Raw genomic sequence first — 21,444 nt, 5'->3', positions numbered from 1 at the left:
TCCGGCCACTGCACTCCAGCCTGAACGGCAGAGCGAGACTCCGTCTCAAAAAAAAAAAAAACAAAACAAAAACAACTAGGTGATCAGCCTTTTGATTCCCTTTAGTCAAAGGTCCTGGAAGAGGTGTATGAGCTCTAATGTGAGTGATGTAAAAAGGGTGCATTCTACTCCTAACTGCTGTTTGCAATTGGGTAAATAAAGTCATCAGTTGTTCATCTGTATGAAATCATAACTGAGCATTTTCAATTAACTGTGTGGAGTGAATCACATATGAAGAATCAGAAATCACATTAATAGGTATATCAAAAGCAGTCAATACCTCAATTACAGTTACAAGCTCTGCTTTTTGAGCTGAAGTATAGGACATCTGGAAAAACTTTTTTTTTTTTTTTTTTTTTGAGACGGAGTCTCGCTCTGTCGCCCAGGCTGGAGTGCAGTGGCCGGATCTCAGCTCACTGCAAGCTCCGCCTCCCGGGTTCACGCCATTCTCCTGCCTCAGACTCCCGAGTAGCTGGGACTACAGGCGCCCGCCACCTCGCCCGGCTAGTTTTTTGTATTTTTTAGTAGAGATGGGGTTTCACCATGTTAGCCAGGATGGTCTCCCAAAGTGCTGGGATTACAGGCTTGAGCCACCGCGTCCGGCCTAGAAAAACTTTTTGAGCCAAAATAAGAAGCTTTACCATTACTAGACCCATCTGTAAAACAATGAAAATGCTTAGCAGGCTGCAGGTTGTTTACTGCAGGAATTGTAAATGCAAACTGTTCACAGTCTTGCTCAGCTAAAAGGAGAGTAAAGAAACAAAATCTATGACTATTTACCCAATTTTTTGGAATTATAGCAGGAGAAGGCAATCCTGGCTGTAATGCTCCCATAGGTTGTGTAACTGAATTGATGGTTCTTAAGTCAGTTAACATTCTCCATTTACCTGATTTTTTCTTAATTACAAAAACTGGAGAATTCCAAGGAGAAAATGTTGGAGCTATGTGCCCATTTTCTAATTGTTCAGCAACTAATTTATCTAAAGCCTCCAGTTTTTCTTTACTTAGTGGCCATTGTTCTATCCAAATTGGCTTATCTGTTAACCATTTTAAAGGTATAGGTTCTGGAGGCTTAACAATGGCCGCCATCAAAAACTATTTCCTAATCTTTGGCGGAAACTTTGTTTTTCAGCTTGAATTGGTTCTTTCAAACCTCGCAAATTTTTTTCTAGTCCTATACCAGGGACATACTCCATTTCATGCATTGTATGTTGACTTTGAGGGCTATATAATTGCCCTGGAATTAGAACTTGTGCTCCCGATTGTTATAATAAATGTCTGCCCCATAAATTTATAGGTACAGAAGTTATAATTGGTTGAATAGTCCTGTAATGCCCAGACCGTTTGTTCCCCAAAGAAGACCACTAGAGTCCAGAGTCAAAACCAACCGGCAAGGATCTTTTACTGCAAGTTCGAACTTGGTCCCTCCATTCCACAGCATACAAGAGGGCCTCGAACAATGCGAGTGCTTGCCTTTTATAGCCCGATGTAAATAGGATACGTAAAGTTACAGAGGAACAAGGGAATTCTTTTGGTTACAGCACTACAATTGGTTAACATTTTAAGTTATACATTTAGCAGTTTTCTATTGGTTCCCACGCTTTCAGTAAAACCACAAACGGCTGTGTCCTTATCGGAGACTTTCCAGGTGGTGTTTGTACTGGGCTCAGGAAGTTGAGAGATATATGATGGGATGTGTTTGTACTGGGCTCAGGAAGTTGAGAGATATATGGTGGGATGTGTTTGTACTGGGCTCAGGAAGTTGGGAGATATATGGTGGGATGTGTTTGTACTGGGCCTGTTTGTGTTGAGTCTGGGGTTGAGGAATGTGCCTGTTTTCTTTCATTCCCCCCTTTTCTCAGGTACCTCTAGAGCCAATCTTGGGTCTTATAAGTCTGATTCTGTTTCAGCATTTACAGGTTGGTACTGGGCTCTGAGGACCATGAGCTGTACAGTGTCAAACCTTTCCCTGACAAACTGTAAAATTCTGTTAACAACACAAGGTCCTACGGTAAACAGAAATAGTAGACTTAGCAGGGGTCCAAGGAAGGGGGCTAACAGGGAAAACATAGAGGAATTCCACCATTGGTCTGCAGCTGAAGTAAACTGCTGTGTTTTTACTTCTATGCTTAACTTGCGTAACTGTTGGACCCGGTTCTCTACAAGCCCTGATTCATTTATGTAGAAACAACAGTCTTCCTTTAGAAACATACACGTACCACCTTTTTCAGCAGTGAGTAGGTCTAGGGCCCTCCGGTTCTGCAAGGTTACCTGAGCTAGGGACGTGAGCTGTTGCTGAAGGGAGGCAAGTGACTCAGCCGACTCCTCTACAGCAATGGCAAATTGTTGGTACAACTTGTTGCTTTCTATGAGGGTGTGACCTAGGGCTCCCCCCGCCAGTCCGGCCGCAATGAGGGATGAGGTGAGGGAGATTCCCGCAATGAGGGGGAGAAATATGGCTCGTGCAGATCTCGGTCTAAGGACTGGGTGAATAGCAGTACTAGTCCAGTTACCGGTGTACCCCAGGAACTCGCCGGCAGTTAGTAGAGTCAACCGGGGAACTAATGTGACAGGAAGACACAGTAGGTTGGTAACAGAGGGACCAGATAGGTTCTTAGATAATGTTCCATTACACCAGAAGAATATGCCCGGCGGAGCCCTTAGGGTGGTACTAGGGGGCGTTGCAGTGATGTTGCAGAGGCTGGAATTAGTTCCTGAGAAACAGTAGGGAAACTTCTCCTGACTGGGGTTTAGGTATAGTGGCATGTTAGGGATAGGGGCATATGAGAGGTTTCAGAGGTTGTTAGCCTGGGCAGAGGTAGAGGATCCCCATGGCAGAGGGACAGCGGTTAGCGGTGGATGCCCTAGAGTGGCACACAGAAAGCAGCCAGACAAGCTGTGAAGTCCTGTAAGGTTAGCAAGTTCTAATCCTTCTTGTAATAATTTTAACCAGGAGAAAGGACGTAAATCTTGTGTTAGTCTGTTTTCTTGTCGTTGGATATTCCCATGGACCGGGGCCGTACCTGCACTAGACCTCTCCACAGATAGAGGTGACTGCTAGGCCATGTGGAGGAGAAGGAGTAGTATACAGCCCCATGTTGAGGCGTGGTCCAGCGGGAGTTCCAGGGGTCTTTGACTATCCATGTATATGAAAAGTCCCCATCCCGTCTACGATAGAAGGGCCACTTAGGATCTAACTGTTCTTCCTTACCCCAATAATGGGATTTATGGATGTTACAATAGTTATAAGGGCAGCCAGCATTTTGGTGCCACCAATAGTGTTTACAATTGTATTTAGTCTGATCAAACTCAAAGCATATTATTGGTGCCATTGGTTTGGCTATTTGAAAACCAGTAAAATTTAGTAAAATTGGGCTATTGCACCCTGAGGAGGGGCAATCAGCACTGGCCAATAATTTCCCAGGCTTATGAGGTTGTCCAGGGTGGGTTTGGTTTTCATAAAGCCAGAATCTCCAGATAAAGGGATTAGGAGCTGGTTTTGTGTTTTCCCCAGCGGCCACTAGGGCGACTAACGTTAGGGTTAGACTACCTAACTGCATGTTTTGCAGTGAGCTATGCTGCCCGGCATTTGATTTTTTTTTTTTTTTTTTTGAGATGGAAGTCTAAGCTGCCGTAGGCTGGAGTGCAGTGCGTGATCTGAGGCTCTGCAGAGCTCCGCCCTCCCGGGGTTCGCCATTCTCCCGCCCTCTCAGCCTCCCGAGTGGCTGGGACTACAGGCAGCCCGCCACCCAGCGGCTAGTTTTTGTATTTTTAGTAGGAGGCGGGGTTTTGCCATATTGTAGGATGGTCTCGATCTCACGACCTGTGATCCACCCGCTCGGCCTCCCAAAGTGCTGGGATTACAGGCTTGAGCCACCGGCGCTTGACCAAGGGGTGAGTTTTAGGGGTTGTTCTTGAAGCTCTGTCCAGCAGTCCCGTGGCAGTGCTTCAGCCGCCCGTGATTGGCTGAAAGGTGGAGGTTGGTCCACTGAAGCGTGGGTGTAGATGCCTCCGGCGATGCCTTCTACCTTCAGAGGCGGTGGGTGTGGTTAGGAGTACCTGGTGATTACTTCCACCTGGGTTCTAGGGTCTCTTGTTGGTGTCAGCAACAGGGCCAGTCTCGGCTAGTGCGGATGGGGGCAATGGGTGGGGGACGGTCTCATATAGTTCCTTCAGCTTGGCCAGATTTCTTGATGGTCCCTACCTACAAGGCTTGTAAGAGAAAATAAGAGTTCAAGACATTTCTGTTTCAGACTCCCAGGCAGATCAGATCATACTTTAGGCTGGGAACCAGGGGTGGGGGTCTGCCATACATGATTTAAGTAAGGTAAAGGCCCAGTCTGGGGTATTAGGGCCGGGAACAGGCGTGGGGAGAAAGGACCACCCAGTGGCGCCCAGTCTCCATAGTCAATTTGGATTACTGGGTCTCCTTTAAAGGTCGATTCATCCTCTCTACCTGTCCTGAACTCTCTGGGGCCTGTAAAGCGCCAATGTAGTTTCAATTTACACCCCCGGATGGAAGCCAATCCTGACTTACAGCGCCTTAGCGTGAAGGCGACATTATCTGACCCTATCTGGGCCGGAAAGCCATACCTGAGGAGGATATCTTTTCCAGAATTTTCTTTACTAGCCTGAGCAGTTTCCCTTTTGGTTGGAATGCTTCGATTACCCTGAAAAAAGAAGTATCTACAAAGACAAGTAAGTGCCGATACCATTATTTTCCTGGCTTTATCTCAGTAAAATCTACTTCCCAGTAGATACCGGGGTTTTGATTCCCCACGAGCCTTGTTCCGTTGCAGCCTGGGATTGGGGTGGCGTTGTTAAGCTGGCAGACTTTGCTTGTCCATTGCTGGCCGTCTAGGCTATATGTCTGATTTTGAGCTTGGGTGATCAGATTATCATCCATGGGGCACCCGGGTGGGTGGTTCGGTGGTGTGTTCTAACACTTGTTGTCCTAATTTTTCTGGTAGGATGGTTTGGTCATTAGTATCAGTCCACCACCCATTCTGGATCTGTTTGAGGGAAGTTTATTAGGTCCACTGGAATCTTGTTCTGAATAATCGAGGGAGATATGGCCGTCGGGGGCCGGATCAGGGGAGCTGTTTGGGGGCTGGCTGGGAGCACACTCTCCTTGCAGTTTGGTCTGCCAGAAAAGTTGCCTTGAGCAATTCCAGGTGGTTGGTTTCTGATGCCCTGGGCAATGTACAATAGCCAATTTTCTGGTCTCCATAGGGGCTGTTATGGCTAGGATGTCTTGCTTGTTTTTATCTCTTTTCCTTCAGCCATTAGTAACCCTCGCTCCCCACATGCGTAAACATGTATGTGCACTGTAGCAAAAGCATATGGGCTGTCTGTGTATACTGTCAGTTTCTTCCCTGCCTAAGGTAGAGCATGGTGGCTATCAGTTGGCCTTCTGGGCGATGTTCCCAGGGGAGCAGGGTTCCACCCAGATTACCTCAATCTCTGGAAGTCACTGCAGCTCCCAAGCGTTACCTCTGTAGCCTTGGTGTCTGAAGCTGCTCCCATCAGTGAACCAGACTAGGTCAGAAGTAAGGAAGTGGAGTGGTCCTAAGGTCCTCTCGAATTCATGCACCTGAGCTAGTATCCTGGTAATCATGGGGCGTCAGGTCGGGTTGGGCAGCAGCGAAGCAGGAGTTTAAGGTTGTTGGGGGCAGGAAAGTTATCCTGGGGATTTAGTAGTAGTCCTTGGTAGTGGGTGAGCGGTGTTACTTATCCATGTTGGTGGCTGTTTGAGTACCCTTGATGGCATGTGGGGTAGCGACCACGTTAATTCTTGACCCACTTGACAAGTTTACACCCATCTTGTACCATCAGGGCCGTGGCGCAATCATTCGAGAACAAAGAGGCCACCCGGCAGCCCACTGGGTCTAATTTCTTAGGTGGGCAACTGGCCTCAGCCAGAACTAAGTTCTGGTATTACCACCTTGGCGACACCCTTGCTCTGCGTCGCGTATAAGTGGAAGGGCTTGGTGACATCAGGTAGTCCCAGTGCAGGCACAGAGTAGAGGCGGTTTTGATTTGTTGGAAGCGACTGGGCTTCTTCTGTCAATTAAATGGCTGCTGCCCCATGTTGCCTGATACAAGGTTTAGCCAGCTCTGCAAGCAGGTATCCATAGTCTACAAAATCCGCCGACCCCAGGAATCCCTTACTTGTAGTTGGATTTGTAGCCTGGATCTGCAGAACAGTCTTAGCCTGCAGGCGTCTATTAACCAGCACTGCCCTCCTTTTTAGCAGAGTACCCCCAGATATGTTACTTCTGATTTACAGATTTGAGCTTTCTTTGCTGAGGCTCGGTAGCCTAGGTTCCTAGAGCTTGTAGAGACCCTTGGTCCTTGAATACAAGCTTCTTGGGTCTCAGCAACAATCAGGAGGTCATCAGCATACTGTAGTAAGTTGTTCAGGGTGTTTGCGTGGTGCTCACCCAGGTCTTCATGGAGGGCCTCATCGAACAGGAGTGGGAGAGTTTTTGAATCCCTGCGGCCAGTCTGGTCCATGTCAGTTGGCCACCCAGCGCCCCTCCAGGGTCAGTCCACTCGGTGAGAGCTTTTGGCTCTGAGGGGCTACTAAACTGAAGAAAGCATCTTTCAAATCTAAAACAGTGTACCATTGATGTTTAGGGTTTAGGGTACTCAGGAGGGTGTCTGGAGTTAGGCACAGTTGGATGTATGTCCATAACCTCTTATTGACTTCTCAAGTCTTGTACAGGTCTGTATTCTCAGCTACTAGGTTTTAGTACCCGGCAACAATGGAGTATTCAGGAAGTGACATGTGGAAGCGAAGGACCCCTTAGTCGACGTAAATATGTGGTGCAATCCCTTCTTTGGCCTCACGGGCGGGTATTGGCGTACCCAGGCAGAGGGTCTGTCCCAGGCTTGGGTTCAACAAACAAGGCAGGATGGTGTTTTGCTAGTCCTAAGCCCCCGTTTCGCCCAAACTCCTGGATATTGCTGACCAGGTTGCTATGTCCTGGTGGGGGCCACTTGCTCACAGTGGAGCGGTACTCATCTTCTAGGGTTATGATCAGGGCCGGACCGCGGGCTGATTTTGGGAGTTAGTCCGATGGGCCCTTGGGAAATGGATCTGTGCTCCCATTTTTAGTTAGCAGGTCTCTCCCCAGCCAGGGACAGGGGCTCTCAGGGATGACCAGGAAGAATGGAGTTTACATTCCTGGCTCGAGGTTTTACTGTTCTTTGTGTTGTCCAGGGGGTATTTCTCTTAATTCCTGGCCCCTTGTACCTGAGGACTTGGAGGATGTGTAATTTTCCGTGTAGTTTTAACTAGGACCCGAGTGCTGTGCTCCCATATCGACCAAGAACTGAACTGGGGACCCTCACTTACCCTGGTTCTGGGAGGGTCAGTCCCGTCTTCCCTAGTCTTAAGTCTTGAGTGACCCCAAATGCAGGGTGTGAACCTAGGGGTCCCTGACCCTAAGTTGTTTCTTTTTTGGGGCAGTCTCTTGCAGAGCCAGCTTCCTTACAGTATGCACATTGGTCTTTGCTCAGATTATCATGTCTGGGGGTTGCCTAGGTTAGGTGTTCTCTGGCTGTAGATGCTCTTTCTGTGCTACTGCTGCAGGACCTTGGTCATTTTCAGTGGTCTTAAATTGCTTTTCTTCTGGAGTATCTCTGTTATTGTAAATACGCTGGGCTATCTGAAGGAGGTCCTGAATCTGTTTTCCCTCTAAGTCTTCTAATTTCTGGAGTTTCCTTTTAATGTCTGGGGCATACGATTTACAAAAGACATTATGACAGCTGCCCTGACTTCCATAGGAACCTCTGGGTCTATGGGGGTGCCACTGTCTAAAAGCTTCCATTAATCTTTCTAAGAGTAGGTGGCTGGAGCTTTCTGTGTCTTTCCCTGCAAGAACAGAGTATACTTTAGCCAAATTAGTGGAGAAACTGCGAGCAGCTGCCGAGACCCGCCATTAGAGTCTCTGGCTGAGGTGTAGCCCTACCTTTATCCCCTACCTTCTGCAAATTATTTGTAGTCCCGCCCGGCCTGGTCAGGAAAAATTAGCATTTATGAGATTAGGGGTTGGCGGTCGGTTGACGTCGTCCCGGGACCTGCTTTTCTGCTTCTACCTGTATTCTCTCTCGCTCCTCCGTTCCATGTAGATTGAGGAGGAGCTGCTTGTATCATCCCAAGTGAAGCTGGTGGGTGAGCATGACATTATCTAGTAAAGCCATTAAATCTTTGGGGTTGTCTGAGAACCGAAACTCTAGTCTTCCAGTTATACAGATCACTGATGGAGATAGCCAGTACTGGGTACAGGATTCCCGTGTCATCTGAGGTCCTATTTCCGAAGGGTAGAGCCACTGTGGAGTCGAAGTGACTGGGGGCTAGCCATAAGTCTTCGCGTCCGCCCATGACCCTTCAAGGGTTACTTTTCACTTTCAGCGGGTCCCGCGGAGTGCGCCCGGCAGCGCCTCCCGTCTACTGCTCCTTCCCGCAGCAGCTCAGCCCCGGGGCTGGGGCCTGTGGCCCGGAGGGAATGGGAGGTTCTGTGGACAGTGGGTCCCTTTATCCAGGTAGAACAGGATGGAGACGTCGGTTGGCGGATTTTAGCAGCCGAGCAACCAGTGCCGGGGTTCAGGGGCTAGTGGAAGGGGACAGCCAGGCCGGGTTCTCAGCAGGGTCCTACCATATGAGGATATATGATTTGATCCAAGTGGCCACCTTGAGTAGGAAAATCTTGGACTTTACTCTGAAGTGATGACAGGAAGTTGGAACATCCCTTGGTGGCCACCCCATCAAGGCAGGCCATTGGGAGAGGCACAGAGTAATTAGCTTTCCCTTCTGATTTCCATACACTAAGATCATGGCCCCTTGCTCTAACATCCTTGAAATTACTTGTAAGGAGAGATAGGGGGGAGTGCTCTGTTATTACCCCTCCTGTAATAATTTGTAGTCTCTTCCTGTAAAGAATATGGGTTAGAATTCCTGTAAGAAATCTGGCGTATAAATAATATCTAACTGCAGCACTCTGGAACCGGGTCAGAATCAGTTCAGATAAAATCTAGATCTTGAGCTGAGAGCCAGGGCGTCTCACCGGTCTCCACTGGCGTCCTGTAGTAGATCATGGAGTGCATCAGCTTCAGTTTCAGACCTCATGAGTCACAGATACAGGTTCAGAACAGACACAGACAGACAAGAGAGAGCGAGCTGGCTCACCTATCAGCAGATGGAATCCTGGTAGATCCATTGACCAGGGTCTGGTGGGCTTAGGGAATCCCGGACGAGCCCCAGATGCCAATACCCCAGACCGTTTGTTCCCCAAAGAAGAAGACCACCAGGTCAGAGTCAAAAGCCAAGCGGCAAAGATCTTTTTACTGCAAGTTGAACTTGAATTCCCTCCATTCCACAGCATACAGAGGGCCTGTGAACAATGCAGTCTTGCCTTTATAGCCGATGTAAATAGGATACATAAAGTTACAGAGCAACAAAGAATTCTTTTAGTTACAGCACTACAATTGGTTAACATTTTTAAGTTATATATTTAGCAGTTTTCTATTGGTTTACGCTTTCAGTAAAACCCTATAAATGGCTGTGTCCTTATCGGAGACTTTCCAGGTGGTGTTTGTACTGGGCTCCAGGAAGTTGAGAGATATATGGTGGGATGTGTGTTTGTACTGGGCTCAGAGTTGAGATATATGGTGGGATGTGTTTGTACTGGGCTCAGGAGTTGAGAGATATATGGTGGGATGTGTTTGTGCACTGGGCCTGTTTGTGTGTGAGTCAGGGGTTGAGGGAATGTGCCTGTTTTCTCTTTCAGTCCCAGGTTGTCTATCGGGCCTTCACAATGCAAAATATAACTACTTTGATATACTTCAGCGGCTTTACCAACTCCAACTATGTTAAATTGAGCAGGTTGAATTGGCCATGTGGACGGCCAGTGCTGTAGAGAAATGATTGAAATGTCTATTCCTGTATCTACCAAACTTTTAAATTTCTTTCCTTGAATAGTTATTTCACAGGTAGGACGTTTATCAGTAATTTGATTCACCCAATAAGCTGCTTTGCCTTGTTTATTTGTGCTTCCAAATCCTCCTGTTCATTTAATTTCACTTTTCCCGATTCCCACATACGGCACAATCAGGAGCTATGCTGTGCACTCTCCTGGCTCTGCTTTCCAGGGAACAGAAGTAGATGTAACAATTTGAATTTCCCCATTGTAATCTGAACCAATGACTCCTGTATGTATTTGTACCCCTTTTAAATTTACACTAGACCTTCCTAAAAGTAATCCTATTATCCCTGCTGGCAAGGGTCCACAGACTCCTGTTGGGACCTTTTGCAGGGGTTCCCCAGGAAGAAAGCTCACAGCTTTTGTGCAGCATAAATCTACTGCGGCACTACTGGCTGTGGTAGGGGACAGACATTGTACAGGGGTGAGGGAATGGCCTGAGCTGGAAATGCCCTGGTTTAGAATGGGGCCCGGGACGGGCCCCTCATGGCGTTTCCCAAAATTGGGTTCCCTTCTTTATCAAACTTAGAGTGACGCTGACTAGCCCAATGTTTTCCTTTTTTACATTTTGGTCATATTTCAGGCTCAACAGTTTTCTTTTTTCCCCTATCTGGCAGCCTGACTCGCTGATTTTTTCTACATACTTTTTTAGTATGACCATGCTTCCCACAGTTAAAACAAGCTCCTGGAAATTGAGTATTTCCTTTATCCACTCTCAGTCCTGCCATTACCTGTGCCAACAAAGTAGCTTTATGCAGATTACCTCCGATACCATCACAGGCCTTGATATAATCAACTAAATGTGCTTTCCTGAATTTAAAAGGAAAAGGCTCAAATGTAGCTATAATATTTCCCTGTTGACCTGGGGGGTGTTCTAACAGGGAATTGCCAAGCCTCCAAATCACCCTCTAGTCTAGCTTGCTGAATTCCTGCCTGAATAGAACTAAGAGCGGTCGCTTGAGGCACTGCTTGAACAGTCACTGGGGCGACTACTTTTCGCCCAGTGTACTCCAGAAAAGAAAGATCTGGAGGGTCATTTTCTTCAAAATAATAAGGAGGGGGCACAGAAGGGTAGGGATGAACCTCTCCTTCCTTTGCCACTTTAGCTTTAGCTGGTAAATAACAATGCTCTGTAACCGCTTGTGTTACTTTGCTATACTGGTTCCTCCTCATTATCAGTGTGAAAAAGCTCCAAGGTGAAATGAACCAGACCCCATACCTGTCCCATTGTTACCCTGATGCTTCCGAGATCCCCTTCTTACTCACCAGGGGGATTGCTTTAAGAGTACTCGGGTGTCCTCCAGCTGGTTTTCTGTTCCAACTGTTGCTCCGGCGACCCTTCGACCTGGATTCGAGCCCCCACGATGGATGCCACTTGCCGAGACCAGCTCGGTTGGGGAGACCCTAACCCAGCAGCACTAGAGGAATTAAAGACACACACACAGAAATATAGAAGTGTGAAGTGGGAAATCAGGGGTCTCACAACCTTCAGAGCTGAGAGCCCTAGACAGAGATTTACCCACGTATTTATTAACAGCAAACCAGTCATTAGTATTGTTTCTATAAATATTAAATTAACTGAAAGTATCCCTTATGGGAAACGAAGGGATGGGCCAAATTAAAGGAATAGGTTGGGCTAGTTAACTGCAGCAGGAACACGGCCTTAAGGCACAGATCGCTCATGTGATTGTTTGTGGCTTAAGAATGCCTTTAAGTGGTTTTCTGACCTGGGTGGGCCAGGTGTTCCTTGCCCTCATTCCCATAAACCCACAACTTTCCAGCACAGGCGTTAGGGCCGTTATGAACATGTTACAGTGCTGCAGAGATTTTGTTTATGTCCAGTCTTGGGGCCAGTTTATGGCCAGATTTTGGGAACTTTGCTCCCAACAAAAAATACAAAATTAGCCAGGTGTGGTGGCACATCCTAGTTACTCAGGAGGCTGAGGCAGGAGAATTGCTTGAACCCGGGAGGCAGAGGATGCAGTGAGCCGAGATCATGCCATTGTACTCCAGCCTGGGCAACAAGAGTGAAACCCTGTCTCAAAAAAAAAAAAAAAGAAAAGAAAAAAAAGAAATGAGGAGCTGAGAATGGGGTGGGGCTGAGGCTGAAGGGTTTCAGGACACTAAAAAAAAATTGATGAGATGCTGGAAAGTTGGGTCATGAAGGCAGGACGCAGAGGAGTCAGGTCTGGTTTCTAGGCCCTAAATAAGCTTTACAAACTTCAAAGCACTCAGAGACCTCCAGCTAATAATCATGGCACCTTTAATTGGCAAGCTGAGGGCCCAGATCTGGCTGTCAGTCTGGGCTGAGAACTGGTGTTGCAAGCTGGGCCTCCCCAAGGCTGTGCTGAGGGTTAGGGGAGGGAACTGGGTTGCACATGGGGAATTAAAACCTGGTACAAAAGCCGGGCGCAGTGGCTCACACCTGTAATGCCAGCACTTTGGAAGGCTGAGGCGGGAGGATCACGTGAGGTCAGGAAATGCAGACCAGCCTGACCAACATAGTGAAACCCCATCTCTACTAAAAATACAAAAAATAGCAGGGCGCGGTGGCCCATGCCTGTAATCCTAGCACTTTGGGAGGTCAAGGCAGGCAGATCACTTGGGGTCAGGAGTTCAAGACCAGCCTGGTCAACATGGTGAAACCCTGTCTCTACTAAAAATACAAAAATTAGTCGGGTGTGGTGGCGCACGCCTGTAATCCTAGCTACTCAGGAGGCCAAGACAGGAGAATCACTTGAACCCAGGAGGCAGAAGTTGCAGTGAGCTGAGATCGTGCCACTGCACTCCAGCCTGGGCATCAGAGAGAGACTCCATCTCAAAAACAAAAAACAACAAAAAAAAACCTGGTACAAAGGTATCTCCTACTGCCAAGGTGCCTCTTCTGACCCCAATATGCCCCTGTGATAAGGTAGTACACAAGTCAACCTGCCCCAGAAAAGCTGAAGGAGAGAGAGATTTTGGTGGGGTTGGATTGGAGATGAGGTTGGAATAAAGTCAGTTCATTACTTCACTTGACACCTGAACAGTGTCTTTTCTCCAAAACTTCTACCTCCTTCCAGGTTGATAAATCTGGTTTCTTCCTCCCTGGGTAGGCCAGACACAGGGCTGAGCTGGGTGACAGGCAAGGGGGCATAGGCCAGCAGAGATCACAGGCCCTTGCTCTCCTCGGGGAGATGTCCTGACCAGGAGCAGGGCAGCGGCTGCCCATGGCTAGACTCTGCCCACAAAGGAATTAGTGGTAGATGGATTCTCTGCAGAGCTTGGGGATACAAATGGGTAGTCGCCCCTGGTTACAAACCTAACACCTGGTGTTCCTGGTCTACCCACCCCTGCCCATGATGGTACAGAGGAAAAATGCAAGGTCTGTGTGCCTTGGGACTCTCCTCGTTGCCTGGATTCTGAGTTGACCTGGTCTGTCACATGGCTGCTTTGTCAGAACTCATCTGGTACGTGGGCTTCACTGATGCTGGGCTAGTCTGACCTCGTTCAGGTCAGGGCTGGGTGTTATCACAGGGAGGGGCAGATGCCTGCAGAACCCTGGCTGAGACACCAGTGAAGGTCTCAGGAGTGACGGGGAAAGTCAGCAGTCAACTAAGAACCCTGGGGTCTCTGTGTGATCCTGGACAGGCTGCTTAGCCCTCCTTGGCCTCAGTGCCCCCAACTGCAAAAGCCTGGGAAAGTGAAGATCTCTTCCAGTTCAAAACTGTGATGAGGCCCTCCTGGCAGGGTCTAGGAGGGTTAAGAAGGCCTGAGGCATGTGGCCGTCTCAGGGAGGCCCAAAGAAGACTGGAGGGAGCTCTCAAAACCTTCCCATTCAAAAACAGGAACTGCCTTTTGGTTGATGGCGGTCACACCCCTTGGTTTGGGATGAAAGGCAGTCCTGACTGCCTCTTCCTGACCAGGCTGCCCTCTTCAACCAAGGGGCTTCTCTCAGCACTTATGAAGGTGCAATGAGTCAATGGAGGAGACAGTACTTTGTAAACCATAAAATGCAATACAAGCAAAGATCTAAAACAAAGCCGACTTTGACTTCTCTCCTGCCATCCTTTCTCTCCAACTCCAGAAAACCTGAGTGCTACAGACCACTGTTTGCAAACTCAAATGACCTTAGGAGCTCAGCAAGTCAGATAAATGAACGGGAAATGCCAGATGGAAAGGACTGTTTGGACAGAGGCATGAGTCTAAGAAATACTTTCCTTTCTTCTTCGCTGTACTTTAGATAAACACCAAAACCACTAAAAGCAACCCATGATGAATGGCACGTGGTGCTTGGTCAGGAGCCCATGAGAGTGGTGGGGATGGGTGGCCGGGCCACGGTGAATTGTGAGTTCTGGCTCAGCTTCCAACAACTGTGGTTTTGTGGGAGCCTAGGTGGAGTTGCCAAATCTTTGGATTTTTCAAAAGACGCCAGAAAACCTGTATTTGTGTGCAAAATATCCTTTTCAATCTTCACCACTAACTCATATCACTTAAAAACACTGCCTGGGCTCAGATCAATAAATATGACAACTGCAGGCCAGATCCAGTAGAGTCACAGGATTTTAACTTGGGCAGTAAAAAGACAGTGGAGGTGGTGAGTGCCTGTAGTCCCAGCTACTTGGGAGGCTGAGGCAGGAGAATCGCTTGAACTCTGGAGGCGGAGGTTTCAGTGAGCTGAGACTGCGCTACTGCACTCCAGCCTGGGCAACAAGAGCAAAACCCCATCACACACACACACACACACACACACACACACACACACACAAAAAGACAATGGGAGCCAGGCATGGTGGTGGCTCACGCCTGTAATCCCAGCAGTTTGGGAGCCCGAGATGGCAGGATTGCTTCAGTCAAGGAGTTTGAGACCAGCCTGGACAACAGTGAGAACCTCATCTCTATGTAAAATTTAAAACTTAGCTGGACGTGGTGTTGCCCGCCTGTAGTCTCAGATATTTGGAAGGCTAAGGGGAGAGGATTCCTTGAGCACAGCAGGTTGACGCTACAGTTAGCCCTGTTCACACCACTGCACTCCAGCCTGGGTGACAGGCCAGGAAGCTGTCTCAAAAATAAATAAATAAATAAATAAATAAATAAATAAATAAATAAATAAATAAATAAAAAGACAATGAGTATTGTGTTCTGGGAGGGTCACAAGAATAAAAAATAATTTAAAATTTTTAAAAAAAAACAATGGGTAAAACAAGGTTCTCCTCTACCTCAGTGCTTTTAGCATCTCTGGGCTGAGAAACACCTTTTGGTTCCCCTTATGTAGGTCTGGGGGTTCTCACCTCAGCCCTGCCTCAGTAAAGGGGGCCTTCGAGACCCCTGGGCAGTTGAGGGCAAGGTGCTGGCAGAGGAGGCTGCTGAGGGTCCAAGATCAGACTGTCCGCACCCCAGGGCCAGGTCTTGTAGATTCTGGGACCTCCCTGCAGGCCGCCGCAGAGGTTCGGGCCCCTGAGCCCAACTCGGGCCTCTGTTATGTCTAGATAGTCACTTTTAAGGCCGTCACCCACACTCCTGGAATATCTCTGGGTACAGCTGGAAGCCCACGGGCGGTTCCAGATCTCCAGGGCCAGGGGTCAGGGTCACAGGCAGACCCCCAGTGACCCGGCCCCTGTGGCCCCTGGCCCCAGGCCTATGAACCCACTGGTGCTTGGCCACTGCTGATTTCTGGCCGAAGCGGCGGCCACACTGCGGGCAGGGGTAGGGCTTCTCGCCGCTGTGGGTGCGCCTGTGGGCTGCCATCTCTGAGCTCTGGCGGAAGCAGCGCCCGCAGTCCGGGCACTGGTAGGGCTTCTCGCCGGTGTGGGTGCGCACGTGGCGCCGTAGGTCCGAGGGGTAGGCGAAGGCGCGGCCACAGTCCGGGCAGGGGAAGGGGGTCTCGCCGCTGTGCACACGCCGGTGCTGGTAGAGGGCAGAGCTCTGGCTGAAGCGGCGGCCACAGTCGGCGCAGCCATAGGGCTTCTCACCGGTGTGGACGCGCAGGTGCGAAGTCAGTGCTGAGCGCTGCGTGAAGGCCCGGCCACACTCGGGACAGCGGTGAGGCCGCTCCCCGCGATGGATGGCCCGGTGTTTGCTCAGGGAGGAAGCGTGGCCGAAACCCTTGCCGCAGTCAGTGCAGTGGAAGGGTTTCTCGCCAGTGTGGCTGTAGACGTGCTCCACCAGTGTGGAGCGCCAGGCGAAGCTCTTCCCGCACACGTAGCAGCCGTGACGCTGGTCCGCTCGGGGGACAGGGGGGTGGGCACAGAGCGAGGGGCGTCCTCGGTGCGGTGCCTTGGACGGCTGCTCCCAACCATAAGGGGGCCCGGCCAAGGGGGCTTGGGGAGCCTTCAGTCCAGGAGACCCGGTGGCCACAGGGACAGGCTTCTCCAGGGCTCCCATCCCTTCCCTTTGTCTTTCCTCTTCTTTGTTTCTGGAATCTGCTGGGAGATAAAGACGGGACAGTTCAGGCTCGGCTCATCCTGGTCCTTGAATCCCACAGCCCGCGTGGGCAGGGACAGGCCTGCTGGACCCCCGGCTGCCCCTGGGAGATGGAGGAGTGACACCTGTTCCTCGGCTGCTGAGCCAGACAGAACCGGGAGGGAGGGAAGGAACAGTCCACTCGGCCTCGGGACTGGGGAAATGTCACTGCGGGGGAAGGGCAGAGATGACATGAACATCTAGGCCTGATCCAGAAGGAGGAGCGGACACCTGAGGGTGTTCCAGGCATCAGGAACAGCACCAAGAAAGGCAGAACCAGGTGGGCATGGCCAATTTCAGTGGGGCTGGACACTCCGCAAAGGCTGAGGGCAAGAAATGAAGGAAAAAAAGGGGGGCGGGCGGGGAGAGAGGAACCAGCCTGCAGGTAAACGGCAGGGGTGGGTCCTGAGGTGGAGGTAGAGTCAACAGAGCTTAAGAGACTGGGCGTGGGGGCTCAAGGCGGTAATCCCAGCGCTTTCGGAGGCAGAGAAGGAGCATCAGTCTAGGATTTCAGGACCAGCCTGGGCAACACACCAAGACCCAGGACCCCATCTCTAAAATATATTACATAACAATTTTAAAAAATTAGGCCAGGCGCAGTGGGTCACTTTGGGAGTCCAAGGCAGGCGGACCACTTGACCCCAGGAGTTCTAGACCAGCCTGGGTGACATAGTGAAACCCTGTCTCTACTAAAAATACAATTGGCCGGGCGCCATAGCTCATGCCTGTAATCCCAGCACTTTAGGAGGCCGAGGCGGACGGATCACAAGGTCAGGAGATCGAGACCAGCCTGGGTGACATAGTGAAACTCCGTCTCTACTAAAAATACAAAAACAAAATTAGCCGGGCGTGGTGGCGGATGCCTATAGTCCCAGCTACTCGGGAGGCTGAGGCTGGAGAATGGCGTGAACCCAGGAGGCGGAGCTTGCAGTGAGCCGATATCACGCCACAGCACTCCAGCCTGGGCTACAGAGCAAGACTCCGTCTCAAAATAAATTAAAAAATAAATAAAATAAAAATTAAAAATTACCGAGGCGTGGTGGTGGGCACCTGTAATCCCAGCTACTTGGGAGGCTGAGGCAGAAGAATTACTTGAAACTGGGAGGGGAAGGTTGCAGGGAGCTCAGATAGCGCCACTGCACTCCAGCCTGGGCAATGGAGCAAAACTTTGTCTTTAAAAAAAAAAAAAAATTACCCAGGCTTCGTGGTGAGCACCTGTACAGTCTTAGCTGCTCTGGAGGCCCAGGCGGGAGGACTGCTTGAGCCTGGGAGTTCCAGGCTACAGTGAGCTATGAGGCTGCCACTGCACTCAGCCTAGGCAACAGAGCGAGACCCTGTCTCTAAAACAAAAACACCAAAAAAAGCCCCAAGATTGTAGTGACCACGCAGAGGTGAGGACTCAGGGGCGGGTTATGGCAGGGCCAGAACCCCATCACTGCTCCTTTCTAGGCTGCATCCGGGAGCCAGGCAGGGGCTCAGCCTCCTGGTCGCAGTTGAGAAGGCAGTTGAGAGAGGAAACTGCTAAGCAAGTAGCTGGAGGTGGCAGAGGATACCGGGATGGGACAGGAACAGAGAAGTAGCACCCGATACTCCACCTGGGTCCGTTTCTGTCGGACATTTTGTCTCTGGATCCCGGGCAGCGGGGCCCCACAGTTCGGCCTCCTCCTCCACCCAGGAGATGAGAGCTGGCTTGTTGCCTCCGATTCCTAGGGGAGAAGAACGCAAACCCCACACTGAGGGGAAGCCGCCTGCCCGGCCCCGGGGTCCCCAACTCCACGCGCAGCTCCCAGAAGCGCGGCAGGGCCTGTGGGGGCGCAGGGCCCAGGTGAGCAGGTGGGGCTCTCACCGAGCGCGCTCAGGTGGCCGTAGGTCTCCCGCATCACGTCCCGGTACAGGGCCCTCTGCGCGGGTCGCAAGCAGCCCCACTCCTCCCGGCAGAAGTACACAGCCACGTCCGCGAAGCTCACAATCCCTGGCTCCCTCCACTCGGGTCCGGCCCCATTTGGGTCCCGGGGAGGGAGCGGTGCCAGAGGCGGCACCATGGTGACTGTCAACCCCGACTAGGATCGGCTGCCTCCCCTTGGCCTGGCCTGGGCCTTCGGAACCTCCTGCGTCCGAGAAAGCCTACGCGGCTGGGCCCAAGGGAAGGAGGAAAGTCTCTAGGGCCCCCCGAGGGCGCACTAGAGAGCATGGAAACTAACGGTGCCGATGGCAGCGGGTGTATAATCAGAAATGGAATATGCCCTCATAAAAAATGGCGGCGGTGCGGGTACTCGACCTTTGCCCCTACGCAATCGTGCCCAAGACAACGCCCCCGGTATGTACAGGCCGCGTTCTCTCCCTACCCTCATCCAAAATGGCCGCGGTGGCTACAGGGGCCGGCCTTGAAAACTAGTCGCGTTTGTTTAGTCCCCCGCCCAGCGAGGCGGTGCAGCAGAGAGCTCCGCCCCGGTCTGCAAGAACAAGAAAGCGCCTCCTGGGAGGGAGCTGGCCTCTCGGCCTTACTGAACTCAGGCATTAGTTTTCGTCTCTAGACCGTTTTATAATTGGTCTCCAGCTCATTACTCTCTCGTTTTGTCCTTGTTATCTCAGAAACAGGGCGACAGCAGTCTCTTCCTAATGTTGAGTGTAAAAACCAATGGAGTGGGCGTGGCGCAGTGGCTCACGCTTGTAATCAGCAGTTTGGGAGGCCGAGGCCGGAGGAACTGAGGTCAGGACTTCGAGACCAGCCTCACCAACATGGTGAAACCCCGTCTCCACTAAATAATCCAAGTAACTGGGGAGGCTGAGGCAGGAGAATCGCTTGAACGCAGAAGGCGGAGTTTGCAGTGGGCCAAGATTGCGCCACGGCACTCCAGCCTGGGCGACAGAGCGAAACTCCGACTCAAAAATAGAAAAGAAAGAAACAAAGAAAAAGGAGTGGATACAGGAGAACCTCCTCTCTTGTAGGCTTCTTGGAGCCTGAAATTCTGGAATCTTCCTGATGGCAGAGGCAGTGGGGAAAGTACGGTAAGGTTGAGAAAGTCAGAGGGTCCTCTCTTCTAGGAGCCTCTCCCATTTACTGTGCAGGACGTCTCCCAGTTGCCGGTCTCCCTCTAGCTGCAGCCGGGCTCTCAGCTCCCCTCACATCCTGCCGCTGGGTGGATGGCCCAAGGCTCCTCTGCTCAAGCCCAACTCATCCCTTTCTTGCCCCAAACTGCTTCCCCTGGGGTCTTTATCTCAGTAAATGTTGCCAACTCTCCCCCAGACCACCCTCTCACTTCCTGATGACCTATTCTGTGCTCCATTTGACTTCATACATGTCCTGTTGTAGCAGGAGGAGCTGCAGACAAAACCCCTCAGACACCGAGTTGAAGAAGGAAGGGCTTTATTCGGCCAGGAGCATCAGCAAGACTCACATCTCAAAAACCAAGTTCCCCGAGTGTGCAATTCCTGTCCCTTTTAAGGGCTCACAACTCAAAGGGGGATCAGGGAACCAAGAAATGTAGCAGGATGAGCTGCAGACAAAACCCCTCAGACACTAAGTTAAAGAAGGAAGGGCTTTTTTTTTTTTTTTTTTTTTTTGAGATGGAGTGCAGTGGCCGGATCTCAGCTCACTGCAAGCTCCGCCTCCCGGGTTTAAGCCATTCTCCTGCCTCAGCCTCCCGAGTAGCTGAGACTACAGGCACCCGCCACCTCACCCGGCTAGTTTTTTTGTATTTTTTAGTAGAGACGGGGTTTCTACTAAACCCCGTGTTCGCCAGGATGGTCTAGATCTCCTGACCTCGTGATCCTCCCATCTCGGACTCCCAAAGTGCTGGGAGCCACCGCGTCCGGCCCAGAAGGCTTGAGCCACCGCGCCCGGCCCAGAAGGAAGGGCTTTATTCGGCCAGGAGCATCAGCAAGACTCAGGTATCAAAAACCAAGCTCCCTGAGTGAGCAATTCCTGTCCCTTTTAAGGGCTCACAACTCTAAGGGGGTCCCCGTGAGAAGGTCATGATCAATTGAGCAAGCAGTGGGTACATGACTGGGGGCTGCATGCACCGGTAATTAGAATGGAACAGAACAGGACAGGGATTTTCACAGTGCTTTTCTATACAATGTCTGTAATCTATAGATAACATAACCAATTAGGTCAGGGGTCGATCTTTAACTGCCAGGCCCAGGGTCTGGCGCCGGGCTGTCTGCTTATGGATTTCATTTCTGCCTTTTAGTTTTTACTTCTTCATTCTTTGGAGGCAGAAATTGGGCATAAGACAGTATGAGGGGTGGTCTCCTCCCTCACTGTGTATGGGAGTAAGAGTCACCTCTAACTGCCTTTTAGCTCTTAGTGGGCTCTTTAGTTGAATCTAGGCCCAGATTGAGAATCGCTTGTAATCCTAGCTACTGGGAGGTAAAGGCAGGAGGATCCCTTGAGCCCAGGAGTATGAGATCAGCCTGGGCAAGTTAGTGAAACCCTATCTTCAAAAATAAATAAATAAATAATAAAGTAAAATAAGAAAAAATGAATTGACAGTGGACAAACGAGAAAATTATACAAATTGTATTAGTTTTACATGTACATGGGGATCTTCACAAGAGAGAGAAGTCAGAAAAAGTGCCCAAAGCCAGGTGCTTTTATGTTTCTTAGACAAAGAACAATAAAATTTAAGTGGGCAGATGTGGTGGCTCATGCCTGTAATCCCATCACTTTGGGAGGCCGAGGTGGGTGGATCACTTGAGGTCAGGAAACCCCGTGCTTACTAATAATAATTTTATTTATTTATTTATTTTTGAGACGGAGTCTCGCTCTGTCGCCCAGGCTGGAGTGCAGTGGCCGGATCTCAGCTCACTGCAAGCTCCTCCTCCCGGGTTTACACCATTCTCCTTTCTCAGCCTCCCGAGTAGCTGGGACTACAGGCGCCCGCCACCTTGCCCGGCTAGTTTTTTGTATTTTTTAGTAGAGGCGGGGTTTCACCGTGTTAGCCAGGATGGTCTCGATCTCCTGACCTCGTGAGTC

At 50.3% G+C, this 21,444-nt stretch overlaps 1 protein-coding gene across 3 annotated transcripts; it reads right to left on the bottom strand.

The window, feature by feature from the left end:
- Positions 1-9,841: 9,841 nt before the first annotated feature.
- On the bottom strand, positions 9,842-18,826 carry LOC101015364 (zinc finger protein 764). 3 transcript variants are annotated; one of them, XR_641386.4, is made up of 4 exons: positions 18,313-18,826; positions 18,062-18,172; positions 15,296-16,429; positions 9,842-11,443 (listed from the first exon to the last, which is right to left on the bottom strand). XR_641386.4 is itself a non-coding variant. In XM_003916765.5 (3 exons), exons 1-3 carry the CDS (start codon positions 18,506-18,508, stop codon positions 15,513-15,515), a joined length of 1,224 nt encoding a protein of 407 aa, XP_003916814.1. In that variant the 5' UTR covers positions 18,509-18,826; the 3' UTR covers positions 14,038-15,512. The 3 variants fall into 3 exon arrangements, 2 of the variants coding, with proteins under 2 accessions (XP_003916814.1, XP_009194532.1); XM_003916765.5 differs by lacking the exon at positions 9,842-11,443 and having other exon boundaries at positions 14,038-16,429; XM_009196268.4 differs by lacking the exon at positions 9,842-11,443 and having other exon boundaries at positions 14,038-16,426; positions 18,313-18,825.
- Between the last annotated feature and the right edge of the window lie 2,618 nt (positions 18,827-21,444).

The sequence above is a fragment of the Papio anubis genome, chromosome 18 (assembly GCF_008728515.1).
Source record: "Papio anubis isolate 15944 chromosome 18, Panubis1.0, whole genome shotgun sequence".
NCBI lineage: Eukaryota > Metazoa > Chordata > Mammalia > Primates > Cercopithecidae > Papio > Papio anubis.
The sequence above is the reverse complement of the archived record's forward strand: the minus strand, read 5'-3'. Positions and strand labels throughout refer to the sequence as shown.

Excerpts from the sequence above, each read along its gene's own strand:
- LOC101015364 (XM_003916765.5), bottom strand. The coding sequence starts at position 18,508 with ATGGTGCCGCCTCTGGCACCGCTCCCTCCCCGGGACCCAAATGGGGCC. Across the intron at positions 18,173-18,312 it reads CGGCCACCTGAGCGCGCTCG|GAATCGGAGGCAACAAGCCA; the intron begins GTGAGAGCCCCA and ends CTTCTCCCCTAG. Across the intron at positions 16,430-18,061 it reads TCCGACAGAAACGGACCCAG|CAGATTCCAGAAACAAAGAA; the intron begins GTGGAGTATCGG and ends TTTATCTCCCAG.